This window comes from Silurus aristotelis (assembly GCF_946808225.1).
Source record: "Silurus aristotelis genome assembly, chromosome: 10".
In the NCBI taxonomy this organism is placed as follows: Eukaryota; Metazoa; Chordata; class Actinopteri; order Siluriformes; family Siluridae; genus Silurus; species Silurus aristotelis.
Genome location: NC_139583.1, coordinates 18,767,597 through 18,782,892, shown reverse-complemented (window position 1 = coordinate 18,782,892; position 15,296 = coordinate 18,767,597). Strand labels below are relative to the sequence as shown.

At 36.6% G+C, this 15,296-nt stretch overlaps 1 protein-coding gene across 1 annotated transcript in view; it reads right to left on the bottom strand.

The window, feature by feature from the left end:
* Window positions 1-15,296, bottom strand: part of sema4ba (sema domain, immunoglobulin domain (Ig), transmembrane domain (TM) and short cytoplasmic domain, (semaphorin) 4Ba) — an 81,281-nt gene that overhangs the window by 1,259 nt on the left and 64,726 nt on the right. The window contains exons 9-15 of the mRNA XM_083552658.1: window positions 6,762-6,943; window positions 5,408-5,558; window positions 3,043-3,253; window positions 2,271-2,383; window positions 1,853-2,010; window positions 1,663-1,751; window positions 1-1,470 (exon numbers count right to left, since the gene is read on the bottom strand). The exon at window positions 1-1,470 is cut by the window's left edge and continues 1,259 nt beyond it. Coding sequence (XP_083408784.1) covers window positions 701-1,470; window positions 1,663-1,751; window positions 1,853-2,010; window positions 2,271-2,383; window positions 3,043-3,253; window positions 5,408-5,558; window positions 6,762-6,943 — 1,674 coding nt within the window. The 3' untranslated portion in view covers window positions 1-700. The remainder of the gene's footprint in view (window positions 1,471-1,662; window positions 1,752-1,852; window positions 2,011-2,270; window positions 2,384-3,042; window positions 3,254-5,407; window positions 5,559-6,761; window positions 6,944-15,296) is intronic.

Sequence of the window (15,296 nt, the reverse complement as noted above, 5' to 3'; positions counted from 1 at the left end):
GTATGTGTGTTGTGTTGAGAGGCAGTACTGAATGTGTGGCCATGTGCCAATGCTGGCTTTGTCTTTTTTAAAGGAAATCTAATTTCTGTTAAATTCCCAGTGCTTTGCATAGTACAACTCACTTGTACTGAGGTCATGATGATGTACTCTAGCCTTGCATATATACACCATGAGGCTTCTGAATCAAAGGTTGTTCACATTGTACCAATTACACTATCTATGCTGGTTTACAAGAGTACTACATGTAGCCTTCTGGCACCGTATAGCCTTCTGGCACCCTGCAGTAGGTTAATCATCAAATGGCATACGCAAGGTTTACAGGAGGGGGTCAGGATAGTAATCCCTAAGGGGCCTCCAGTAACTAACAGGGAAGCCGAAAGATGACATGGACAGAAAAGATGGGAAATATTCCATTGGCATTAAATCAGAACACCATATTCCATGAACCATCAAGGTTTAAATGCCAGAGATTTGCCCCTCTCTCATTTTTGCCCCTTGAAATGCAAACTACCAGTGAATAGAGTGTGTGAGCATCACGTAAGGGATGTAGTGGACAAAGTGCAAACAAAATAATACAAATATAGTATGAAACGTTCAACAGAAATTGGTTTTAAGTCTTTGCTGTGTGTCCTGTCACTTCCCTCCATGTCACTGCACGGTCACTGATGTTGTCATTTGCATCTCATTTACATCAAACGTCTTAAATGATGGAATCTTTGATCTCTGACCCGAGTCGTACTCGAGGACGTGGGCAGGCGGGTGATATCTCTACATGGGTGTCCTTCAAGTGTAATGGGCGCTGTTCTGATTCTGAGAAACTTTTGCTGTTCTCAGGTGAAGAACACTCTTGTGTTGGTGTACCACAGAAGTAGTTGTCATTCAGTGTCTGGTAGCCTTTGTGGTCTGACACCGAGGATGGAATGGTGTTGCCATTCAGTGGTAGACTTTCAGTCGGCTTTACTGTCATTCGTGCCTTTTTCTGCTGCATGTTGGGACACTCGCTCTGCTTTAACATGGATTTCATGTGGTCTCTATTCCGGTAGATCACAAGCAAAGAAAGCACAAGAAGCGAGAAGCCCAGCAGTGTGCACACCACAATCAGCTCATTCCAGTAGGTTTTAGTCTCCATCTGTGTTGAGCGAGCTTCACCTGGTAGTATTACTTGCTCCTCCATGGGAACTCGGGAGGTCTGAGTGCTACCAATCATGGTGGTGCCCTCATGCTGTGGCTCTGCCTTTACACAGTAATTGGCCAGGAGCTGCCGAAAGCCCTTTTCTACTGACCAGCATTCATAGGATTCTTCTCCGTCTGTTCGGGATACTACTAGCCCACCATCAGAACGTAGATAGAGAAAGCGCCCAGCACCCTTGCTATACTCCCATCGTCTTTCAGCCAGGTTAGAGCGCATCTTACATGGCAGTACATGAAATGTGTTCACTGGGATTCGGATCACTTGACATGGAAAAATACCTGTGGGTTAAATTACATTACAGTAGTTATTTATTTTCATGGAACATCCCTGTTAACAACTACATCTGCCTTTTATAAATCTTTGCTGCAGTTGGTTAAAAGCTGAATGCCTGGACACAAATCAAGCCTAGTCCTTGAATGAAAAAAATTAACCGGAGAATGAAATGTTGAGTGAGTCTTGATTTCACTCACGTGTGGCTGGAATTTGTGCAGAGTGTGACCTGGGCTGGGTCTCATCACATGTGACTGTGTTGGCATCTTCTATGTCTTGCAGAATTTTACTGTGAATGTAAGAAGAAAATGATACATAAGTTCGAAAGGCAATCAGAATGATCATACTTTCCTATTCTACAGCCATCTCACCAAAATATGGTCTGCTAACCTTTTAGATGATGCCTGCTTGACATTCATACACTGCCCCTCTGTCCAGGCGCAGTAAGGATCTCTGCTAAGAATACACTCCCCACAGTTCTGGTGATTTGAGCAGTTAGCAACAGGAACCTCCACCAGTCCAGAGTAAGAGGACACAAATAACACACCCTGGGGCAGAGGAGCAAAACATAAGCCATCAGTAAGCATAATGGACTCTCACGAACGACGATGGCTGTCCCAGTGGCATTTATCTTTTATATTTTCCTGAAAAAACAAAAACAAATTACTTATACAATTGCATACAGGTCAAGGTAGAAATAACAGATGGCACTAAAGAGACTCTGCCTCTTCTAGCTTTCTCTACAAAAGAAGAAAATGTTTAAGCTTGGTGATTAAGAAACTCTGCATCATGAAACAGATTTTCAGACCTTTTCAGCATCAAGCTTGATGTGTTGCACAGGCTGTTCTTGAAAAAGTGTCAGCTCCTCTATGATGTGCATCTTGCCTTTGGAGTTGATGGCTTTGTGAAGTCTGCCATCATCTGAAAAAGAAAATCTCATGTAAACGGCTACTTCTAGGAGTCCTATTTAAATTTATTTTAAGTTACAATTTCTGTTTGTGTGTATTTCAAGTAGCAATACCACTATGTTGCTTCTAATTATAGCATTATACACATGTTCCTTTTTTGTACAAAATAAAAATAAAAAATAGCTAATAAAAGGCTACTGTGAAGAACTTGGCAATAAAAGCCTTTCATCTGCTACCTGTGTGGACTACAACCAAGTTTTATTTAAATAAGCAATTATCATTATTGCCAAATATGACTGTAGAATACATCCATACAGAATTATGGATTGGATACATCAAAATTAAATAGGGTTTGTAAATATAACATTTTGGGGTAGCGTTTCTGTATGAAAAGATCCTTTATTCCTGAAGAGGTAAATACGGTTAACAGTTAGAGCAGTATCAAAGACATTAATATACGGGTTAATTGAATTTAAAGCTTTTTATATTTTACATTACACAGCATGAAGGAGGATGTCCTTAATGCATCCTAATAACAATAAGTGGATATCATGCAACAGAAAATGGATGCAAATGTAAGTGTTAAATAGTTAATATTTAATTATATACTTATATCATATAATACTTATATAATTATTTACACATTAAACTCAACTCTGAATACACCCTCACCTGTACCCAGGAAAAGCACATTATAGGCCCTCTGTACAGCATGGACACGATGTACAGTGATTTGTGTATAATGCACATTGCGTTTAACCATCAATGGCTTGCTGCGGATCACACTGTCCATCAAGAAGTGATCTTTCACAAAGTTCAGCACCTTATCCGGCATGTGCAGTGAGGAGAAGATGCCTTGAGCACGAGCTGCATTAGTAATGCACTACAAAGGGCAGAATGGAGAGACAGGCTGCCATGAATTCAGGGCTTATTTTTTTACACAATATACACATTCACATTCTAATTATACAATATAAGAAAATCTAACTTGTTAATTTAGCATAGTTTATAAAATAAAATGGTCAGTGTAATCAATTCCATTTTGTTTATACGTTCAAGCACACACAAATGTTCAAGCATTAAGATAATATTTTTACAGGTGCAGATCCGCTGCACTAAGAACACATTTTCAGTGTAAAGGAGCTGCATTAAAATTGGAACATTTACATAACTGGCACGTTAGCCTATAAGAAAATAAACACCATGAACCTAGCTATATGCAAAGTATATATGGTTTTTAACAATGTGATTAAGTCTAAACTGCCAGATTGGGTTGCTTTATTAATTCATGGTTATTTTTCATTAACAAGAACATTTTAATAATACAACAAGAAACAAAAAAATATAAAAATATATATATAAAAATTAGGTCTGTCAAAATTAAAGCGTAAAGAATGCGTTAAAGTAGATTTGTTTTAACGGCACACATTTTATTAATGCACAATATATGCATTTCTGTTTGATAATTTTTATAAAAAAAATATAAATTATTAAATATAAAAGAGCCAAAATTAAAACCTTTAACGCAACACACTCACATGCAACAGGACATTCACAATGCCCTTTCTTTACACAGATATTTAAAAAAAAATAATAGTAAACACCAGCAATAATTTCTAATCACTAAACATTTGTTTTAGTGATGCGCCAAGTCTTAAATCAGGCAACAAAATCCACCATGAAGCACACATCTGGTCATTAAAACTGTCCGTGTGGAAACATGACAAAAGTTCCGTTTTGGTGTCCTGATGATTTGAGTAATTTAAAACACTATAATCACTTTGAAATGTTTACAAGAATATTTTGTCCATGCTCTTTGTTGAGTGTGGTTTCACAAAAAATACACAAACATTTCATAAAGCATCTATATTTCTCCATGCCCATGGTAATTTGAGTATTAAAATTTTTGAAAAGTATTATGTTGTGATTATTGTGATTAAATATTTTAATCAATTGACAGCCCTAATAAAAATACAAGAACAATTAGCCATTTTGGGCCCTATGAATGTAATGATCAAACTGCACACATAAAACAAAACCTAACCTAACCTAAAGACATCTGCTATGGGACCATGCAAAGCACTCACATGTCAAATATTTTCCTCACTGCTTGTAAACCACTATCTCACATTCCTCCATGCATATAATTATCAACCATACACATACAAATATACACTATTGCACATTATATTACAGGGGAGGAGGAGAGCAGTAATATGGACCACTACCAGAAAACAGTAGTTTGTTGCTAATGTACTTTCCTACTAGTACAAGGACAAGGTTTCTTAGGACCAACTATACATCACAGAATTTCTTGCTCAGTAGGAAGACTCTTAAAACCAGGGTAATTTTAAAGATGTTTGAGCACAACACAACAAGGTGAAATGCACTTTTGGCACCTGAAGTCTAATGCCAGGCTTCTACAGTCTTTAGTTTCCTTCTCACCTGTGCAGCTGAGATGTGTAGTTAAAGAATGAGTGCCTTTGAGTGTCGAGAATGGAAAAAAGGGTACTGCATCAGTTGATGGTGGAATGTAAATAAGCAGGATGATGTCATGTATAATCTTTCTTTAGCATATACACAGAGACTCAATGTCCAGATTTCACACACATTCCTATTAAAGAAAACTAGGACTCGTCCCATTCTCTCTGTTATCCTATTGTTTTGACTTAAACCCCCAATGCATCATAATAGAGAGTGGATATGAATTGTCTTCCTCACAGATTTTCTTCACTCAGCTTTACTTTCTCAATATTTCCTCCTTAACTCCTCCAGGTTTTTCACTGACCGCTGTGCTGTTTTAAAGAGACAATAGTAGATCTGGGCTTCTTTGCATTTATTACTATTTTTTTGGTTATATACTGCAGTGAAATTCTGATCTATCGTCTCATATTGATCTTCTGACCTCAAACCTAAATGTCTTTAGTGAGCAGATTGTTCCACTAATTTCAGAGGGCATGTATATATAGAGTATTATATCTGTGAATTGAATAAAAACACAATCAAGACAAGGTGTTTCTATTTAGAAGATAAATACCGCTCCAGGTCTGGGTTCTGGGACTGGGTGATTATAGGTGTACCACTGCTGTGTTTCCCTGTTAACCTCCCGGTAACGACCATTAAACACCTCCTCCACTTGGCTCATGGAAAATGTGCACACAGCTGAGCCACTCGATGCCCTTTTGTACCTGCAAAGATACACACAAAAACACTTATTTCCTTTAAATGTTTTGTTATATAAAGCTTTTAACAATAGACCACTGTCACAAAACAGTTTTACAGAAATGGACATTATCTTGTACTGTAATCATTTTCCACAACCTAAAATTACAGACTTACAGAGGATTTATGCAAATCAGAAGGGGCCATGTATGTACTTTTGTGTCTCTAAAGGTGTGCTGCATGCAACGCTTTCTAACTAGTGTTTTACCCTGTATCAAGGACCCAATTACAGTTGTATAATACAAAAAAATATAAATGATAATATAAAAATATAAAATAATATAAAAATATAAGATGATATGAGGATCTTTAGAATGATTTCCATTTACACAGGACCCTCAGCAGTTCTGGTATTCCATGTTTAAAATAATAAATTGTATAGAACAAAACCAAATATATAAAAATACTTTCACTATATTGCCAAATGTTTGCGGACACCTGACCTTTCCTGTCATATGCGGTTCTTCTCCAAACTGTTACCACACAACTGAAAGAACACAACTGTATATGATGTTTTTGGATGTGGTAGCATTATTTTTTGTGTTCACTTAAACTTGGAAACCCAAACCTGTTCCTGCATGGCAATGCCCCTGTGCACAAAGTAAGCTCCATTAAGATATGGTTTACATGTTTTGGACAGGAAGACCCTGAGTGGCCTGCTATAGATCTCTGATCTCAACCCTACTAAACACCTTTGGGATGAATTGGAACACTGACTGCACCACAGGCCTCCACATCAGTACCTGACTTTACTACCACCCTTATAGTTGATGAGCACAAATGTCCACAAACCACACTCCAATATCTAGTAGAACATCTTCCCAGAAGAGTGGAGGGAATTAGAAGAGCTAATTGGGACTAAATGTGGAATGCAAAGCTCAAAAATCACATACCACACTTATGACCAGGTGTCTGCAAGATTTTGGCAATATAGTGTACTTTGTAGCCATATTTGCCTGTCTGGACCAGATAAACGTGATAAGCCTACTTAAATTAATAAATAGTAAAAAAAAAAGAATTAGTTACATTATTTATTCACACACAAAAAATTGCTGCAATATTACTTTACACATTTATGAATAATTGATTAAAATCATTACAACTTATTATTCACATTTGTTAATCAAGTGTTCACAAGGGACATGTGTCACCAAACAGTTAATTCCTACCATTGAGAAGTAAAAACTCCATAGAACACAGTGCTCTTCCTGTCCTCTTTATTGGGTGTCAAGACAAACATGTCTTGAATGATGTTAAAAGGAAAGCCATCTTCAGGCAATGAGCAGAGGAGCTGGGCTTTTAGGAAGGTGGTCCACTTCTTCTGCAGGACCCTCTCCCCTCCCTTATCACCCTGCAAATTTAAACACACACAAACAAACAGATGACACACCTGATGAGACAGATGTCACATTTGCTTCAAAAGAAAATAAATGCATCAAACTATAAATAATAGTGAAAACACTGTCTGCTTATTATTATTTTTTCACATTGTGGCTTAAAAAATAGGCCACAAGAATAATAAACAGAACAATGTGTGTAGTGCAGATTCCCTCTCGGCCATTAAGTCACTGACTGCTTGAAATTCACAGGCAATTGTACAAAGAATTATATAACTATAGGATGAACTATAACACGTGGCTAAGAAGGTAGATGGTAATTGTAATCAGTCGAGACCTATTCTTGTCTCCTCCATCTCCTACTTTATTTGGTGTTTTTACATATAATAATTTTTAATTTGGCAACAACTAAACCTAAATCAGAATTGAAAGCTCTTTCAGGTAGGTACAATTCTAGATATACTGAAGCGCTTGTCCTGTATTGTATTTTCCAGGAAGATAAAAGGATAGAAATGTAATAGTTAGCAAAGTTGACAGGACATGACAAAGACATTCTGGAAAGCTTTTTCAATGTGAACTTGAATGCACATATAATGTAGTATGCTAATTGTCATGCTTTTTCCTGCTATAAATAAATATAAAACATATACACTATATTGTCAAAAGTATTCGCTCTTTGCCTTCACATGCAAATGAACTTGAGTAACATTCAATTCTTAATCCATAGGCCCATGTGGCATAAGGTTTAATATGATGTTGGCCCACCCTTTGCAGCTAGAATAGTTTCAACTCTTCTGCTAAGGCTTTCCACAAGGTTTACGAGCTTGTTAATGGGAATTTCTGACTATTCTTCCAAAAGCGCATTTGTGAGGTTAGACACTGATGCTGGACAAGAAAGAACTGGATCGTAGTCTTCACTCTTATTCATCCCATAGGTGTTCTCTCGGGTTAAGGTCAGGACTCTGTGCAGGCCAGTCAAGTTCTTCCACACCAAACTTACTTATCCTTTCCTCTTTATGGACCTTGCTTTGTGCACTGGTGCACAGTCATGTTGGAACAGAAACGGGCCATTCCCAAACTGTTACCACAAATTTGGAAGCATGAAATTGTCCAAAATGTCTTGGTGTGCTGAAGCAAAACTTTACACTTGCACAATGCAGTTAAAGTACCGGTCTCCTGGCAACCGCCAAATCCAGACTCGTCCATCAGATTGCCAGACAGTGAAATGTGATTCGTCACTCCAGAGAGCACGTTTGCACTGCACTAGAGTCTAATGGCGGCGTGCTTTACACCACTGCACTGCTTTGCATTGCACATGGTGATGTAAGGCTTGGATGCAGCTGCTTGACCATGGAAACCCATTCCATGAAGCTCGTTATGAATGTTCTTGAGCTAATCTGAAGGCCACGTGAAGTTTGGAAATCTGTAGCTATTGACTCTTGCAGAAAGTCGGTGACCTCTGTGCACTATGCGTCTTAGCATCCGCTGACCCACTCTCTGATTTTACGTGGCCTAAAACTTCATGGCCGAGTTGCTGTCGTTCCCAGTCGCTTCCACTTTGTGATAATACCACTAACAGTTGACTGTGAAATATTCTGTAGCGAGGAAATTTCATGACTAGACTTATTGCACAGGTGGCATCCCATCACGGTATCACGCTTGAATGCACTGAGCTTCAGAGAGAGACCCATTTTTTCACAAATGTTTATAGAAGTGGTCTGTATGTCCAGGTGCTGTAACCATGGAAGTGATTGGAACACCTGAATTTAATGATTTGGTTAAGGGAGTGAATACTTTTGGCAATATAGTGTATCTGAAATAGCTCCTGAATGGCCCAATAGAAAAGTGTCTGTTTATCACAATCCCATGGCACGTGGGCACATCCCATTGATGCCACATGTGAATGATGTAAATCCCTATGAAGCCACATTCATTAATGGCTGAAAAAAATAATGATGATTACTGAACTGGGGGCCTTTTTTGTATTTTGGGCAATTGTTAGATCTATATAGAGGAAAAATAAAACTAATAAGTGCATGAAAAAAAAATACATACATACATACATACATACATCAAAATAAAATATTAATAAAATCTTGAATTTATTTTTACATTTAGATGCATTAGGTTTTGGCAATTGCAAATCTCAGACTGGAAGAACCTGCAGCAGATATTGAGGACTGCTGAGAAAATTACTGGGCCTCTCTGTTTTCTGTCACAAACATTTCCACCACAAAGTGCATCTGCAATGTCACCAGCATTGTGGCTGACCACACACATCTTTTATACATCACACACACCCCTCACACACACTCTTTACCTTCCTACTATCTGGCAAAAAGTACTAAACCACACAGGACCCTATAAACAGAGTTCCATCCCATAAGCCATTAGACTTCTTAGCACAAAAAGTCCAGTCTAGTCCACACAAACACACACTCAATGAACACCTACATTGCAAAGCTGCACAAATATGCTACAAAAACCATTAAATGTTTACATATGCAGTATTTATTATTATATACATAATGTATTTTATTTTACATCCACATTAGCTGTGTGTACCAGTAGATGCCCCACGGTCAATGTGCTATTGTTCATACTGTACTAGTATGTTGTGTTTTTTGCACAAATCGTTTTTGCACATGAACTTCATTTCATCTTTTGTTACTCTGTGTTGTTTTTTGTAAGCACCTAGTCATTCTGTTCTTTTGTTTTACTGTGTACTGTACCAACTAACAATAACAATAAAAGACACTTCACTTGATGTTTTGCCTAGTTGTTGACAACGAATAACCTATTAAATTATGACTTCGAATTATTCTGTGTTACTGATCCCACAATAGGTTTGCTAGCTGTCTGCCACTCAAAGCCATTTTGCTTAATTGCCCAAATGACTTTAAATCAAGGTTAGAACCACCTAAATAAGTAACATATGCACACATAAATAAATAAAAAAAGAAATGTGACCGTGCATAAATGAATGTGTAAATAAAAAAATAACTGTAATGTAACTGTAAAAAATGCAGAAATAGCTCAGATAATGATTATGCTCTTTGAGAAAATGCTGAGAAAGCTTTTTAACACAAACAACCATGAAGAATGGTAAAAAAAAAAAAAAAAAAGTTTAAAGCTTAAAATTAGAAAGCTGACATAGGCCAATGGAATACATCTCACTACAAGACAAATGTAAAAATAAAAGCTCTAAACTGGCAAATGGCCTCTCCCCACAAGAAAGCAGAATTCAGAGATGAACATTGCTGCCACCAACAGGCTAAAGCAACAAACTTAAATGAAGAAGAAAAACTAAACTAAACAAAAAAAAAACCAAACAAACAAAAAACATAAATGAAACCACATTGAAGCCTCATGTTTAAATTGGCACATTGCAGCAGGGACAGAAGAAAGCCTGAGCAGTGGTGAACAAACAAACAATTTGTTGCTTCAGATAACATCGCATAAATGAATCATGGAATTTTTTATTTTTTGACAAAAACATGAAAGTCATTGCACTGTTCCCAGGACAAAATAAAAAAGAGGGACATTCTTATAAACTTTGCACTAAAGAGCAATAACTGTGACCCCAGACACATGTGAAAGGCCATCCAGATCATTACTAATCAAAAGCCAACCACACAGACTCTCCAGCCCAGCTTTGTTTCCTCCATGATGAGACCAATCACTTCTATAAGTTCTATAACTCTAGATGTTCTTAATTTGAAGGAAGATTTTCAACCATTAAAGTTAAATAACAACCCCCCCCCCCCCCCCCCAAAAAAAAAAAAAAAAAAACACAAAACACACGACATGTAAAAGATGGGAAGTAAAATGTCTCAGTTTAGTGCAGACCATAACATCAAATATTTTTAAAACCATTGAAGGTAGCAGAAACTGTGGATTCTGTAGAGCATCTTTATCAATGGGAAAATCAGCGAAACAAATTAGAAACAAAATACTTTTAAGTTTTTAATACTCTAATCAACATGGGCATGGACAAATATAGATGCTTCATATAAAAATATGTTTATTCTTATTGAAACCAAACTCAACATAGAGCATGAAGGCAAAATATTCTTGTAAATGTTTTCAAGTAATTATTGTGTTTTAAATTACATATCACATCAGGACAGCAAACAGAACTCTTGCTATGTTTCCACACGGACTGTTTTAATTGCCGGACTTGTGCATCATTGCGGAATTTGAAGCTTGATATGAGACTTGGCACATAAGTAAAACAAATGTTTAGTGATAAAAGATAATTTTATATTATTTTATATCTGAGTTGAGAAAGGATGTCGTGAATAAATGTGTGTTGTGTTGAATGTTTTAATTTTGCCTCTTTTATAAATATTTATTTATATTTTTTTAATAAAAATGGTCAAACAGAAATGCGCACTGCAATAATCGTAAGTTAAAATAATGTGTGCCATTAAAATTAATTTGCCTTAACATGTTTATTTTAACAGCCCTAATACATACATATATAAGCTAAATATAAGCGTTATGTTGCTGTCTTTTTGTCTCTATGCTCAGCAAAGTATCTCTCTTGTTCTGTCCATGCATTGTGCTCTGCTCAGAGTGCTGGGCACTGTTTGCAATTTCATGCACTGATGATGTTTTTTGGCTAATTCGAGCAAAGTCTCTTATTAACTATGAAAACTACCAATGCCAGTGTATGAGTATTTTTTCACTGACTAAACAAGGAACTCATGGACCATGCAGACTGAAATCCACATTCTGAGGCAAAGTTAACACCTTGAACTCTTTATTATGCTCCTATAACCACTGTGGCTGAATATATTACCTGACTGGTACGTGCCAGCAGAACATTGAACAACAGAACAACTTTCTACAGTATTTAAGCCAGCATTAACTTAACAGTAATTTGTGCTATAATAGCTCCTCTGTGGGAGTGAACCAGATGGGCTAGTTTTCGCTCTCCAAGCAAATTGAGCATAGGGTGCCCATGACCCTGTTGCAAGTTTCCTGATTGTTATTCCTTGGATTACCTTTTATTGGTACTAACCACTGCATACTGGACAACCCTCTCAATACTTGTTTAAATGACCCAATCATTTAGTTTTGATGCAGTCAATTATTATTTTTGGATAATTCAAACCATGAGGATAATAATATGGACTTTGTTCCCTATTTGCTGCTATACTCATTTGAAAGGGCGTTTTATAAGACTTTATAATGTGGCTACGGGTACTTAGTCCCATTCAGGCACAAGAGCATTAGTGAAGGAAGGCTCTAATCTTGAGCAAGTAGGAATGTGCCTAGTTTTACCCCAAACTTGATCAGTTGAGTTGAGGGATCTGAATAGGCAAGTTGTGTGCTAACACATGAAACTTGGCAAACTGTCATTATTGCACGTTTGCACTTTTGTCATGCTGAAACAAGATTGAGCTGGGACATTTAAATACAATAATGGGAAATCTTAATGCTACAGTATACAAATGCATACTTAGACAATTGTGTGTTCTGCAGTACATTAGGAAAGGTCTATATATGGGTATGATAGTACTTATCAGACAATGGGTAAATAATTTCTAAGAGGATATATGGCATAAGGTTGATTGGCTGGGTGTGTATCATATAGCCCTTAGCCTTCTAGAAACTATTTTAAAATGACCTGGAACTTAGCTCAACTTTGTGTCAGTGGATCTGCAACTTCCTGACAGACGGCTTCAAGCAATAAGGTTGGGCAGACATGACTCACACTCACTCATCCTTAGCATTGGAGCTCCCCAGGGATGTGTCCTCAGCCCTCTGCTGTACTCCCTGTACACTTATTTAGACTTTGAAATTAGAACTAATGGAGGTTGTGAGCTACCTTTATTTAATCAAAATAACTGTTGGATAGTATAGGTATTTGTATATGTATCAAAACAACTTTAGCAATGTTTCAACCACACTTAATTTCTGCTGAAAATTGGAGAGAGACATGAAGGATTCTAAGGCAGCCCACAAACAGAGAATAGAAAATGACTTCAAAATTGATACTTCCCATCATGCAAGGTGAGGCATCAACACAATCACGAATAACTCTAGGACTGTTGATTTTAAAAACATTATACTGTGTGTGCAAGGATAGGCTCTGGTCCAAGTAAAAATAACTGTTTTGGCTTATTTCAAGGGATTAATGATGGTAATGGTAATAAAGCCTAGAGGGATAAGGTACACAGTCTTCCAGACCAGTACTCTGATTGCAATCTGGTACTCAACATTAAGAAGCTAGCCACAGACTTCCAAAAGAAACAGAGACCCTACTTCACTCTACCTTATAGAAAAGTTCTCCCTGGCACCCTACATTTCTAAAGATAAACAAACACCTTTGCCCTGGTTATAAAAGCACACCTGTGGCTTTACTTATTAAAAAACAAAACAAATAGGAGCCAACCATCAGTTAAGAGTGTTCTAATCCAACAGGGCACACTTTTAGACTACTGAAAAAGTTCTACCACAAGGTCATCAGTTAGCACTGCCTAATGCACCCAATACTCCAATTCTACCTCATCCCCCAGAGTGTGTCCTGCCACCTCCAGACAACTCTCCACTTAACAAGGACACCATCATCAACACCCTAAAATAGTGTATTTACTAATACCTCTCACAAGTGACCTAAAAAACAAATAAACAGAACTTATAAATTCAATAGGACACCTCTAGGATGTGAAAGGACATGAAACCGCACTTGAAAAATCTACAGAAACTGCATCATGAAATTAAACAAAACCAACAATTGGACCAACCAAACATTGTTTTTAAAAAGCATTTGTAGTCTCATATACCTTTTGAAAAATTTTATTAGAAAACTGGTTGGAAAGTTCATCTGCCTTAATTTTTCATGATACTTTCTAACATTCTGCCAGGGCAATTTTTTTTTACTAATGGGCATACTTATGGTGCTCCCCAGACGTTACTGGGCATAAACATTAGTGCTCAAAAATGATAATGCTCTGTGCTGAGAACAGGAATCACTCACAGTTCTGGCATGGTTCACTACTAAAGATAAGAACTGTTTTAAATTCTGATACTGTTCTATGTTTGTGCAGTACAGATGCTCTTTCCTCAATCTGGAAAGTGTAGGTTTGAGCTTTATCTTACTGCTTCATTAGCACTCTCATAATTTCCTGACTCCATTCATAATTCAGATGTATTTTTCATCAGGAAGGTTCCCTAAACTTAAACAGATTATCAGGAATGAAATTGATTCTCCCAATGACTGACTTGTAATCCCAAAGCTTTAATTTGTTAGATTAAAAGAGTTTTAGAAGTGCAAAAGTACATAGTGATCCTTATTTTAAAGGGGCTCTTAAGAAAATGAATTTTTTTGCCAGTAGTTGATAGAGAGCAGTTAAACACACTTTCCTGATGTCAACCACCATAAAAGCTATTTTCAAAAATGATTCCAGCCTGTTAGGGCTCATTTATAATTCTGTGACATAGTAGCATGACTTTATACAATTTAGAAATCTAAAAAGAGATTAAAGATAACAAATATCCATGTCCAAAAATCTATATTTAATTATTGGAATAAACAGATAAAAAATAACTCAGGCCTGGAGTAAAATTTAACTTGTACAATATATTATAAACACATTAATAATAATAATAATAATAATAATAATAATAATAATAATAATAATAATATACATTTCTGTTTTAACTTGTCTATATTGTGTTATCCAACAGAAATGTAATAGCAATTCAATTCAAATATGCAATCCACAATAATTAATGGAATAGTGAATGCTTTAGATTTTCTTTAAATGCAACATTGCAAACCTAAACTATGCTGTCATGTGATTTCTAGAGAGAAGAAGCATTCTCCTGGCAACCCTTCTAAATTAACCATACATGTTCAGCCTTTTTCCAAAAGTATATTCATAAGCTTTAACATGTTGAGTCTGTGTCAAGTGAGGTCTGTAAAGAGTGAGATGTAACTCACTAATGTTAAACTGTAACTCACAAAGTTCAACTAAATTTAACTGAGCATGGGAATATCTGAACCAGGGGTGAATGTCCTGGGAACTCCATGCCTGGGAATATTGCCAACAGTCATGAATGTTTTCCTCTTGTAAATAAGCTTCCTTACTTTAGAATAATGAGCTTAAAATTGTTTGGAAATGGCCTTATAACTATTTCCAGATTGATAGGCAGCAACATTTTCATCTCTAAGATCATTTCTGATGTCTTCCCTCCTTGCCATTGTGTAAACATACAACCAAATGCTCCAGACCAGCAAACTGCTAAAACTTTGGCAGTTATTAATCAAGGAGATTAATTAGCAGCAATTTAAAGAGATGATTTGGAATTTGAAGAGGCTGCTACATAGCCTTTTAATTCCTATAGAACTAGTTA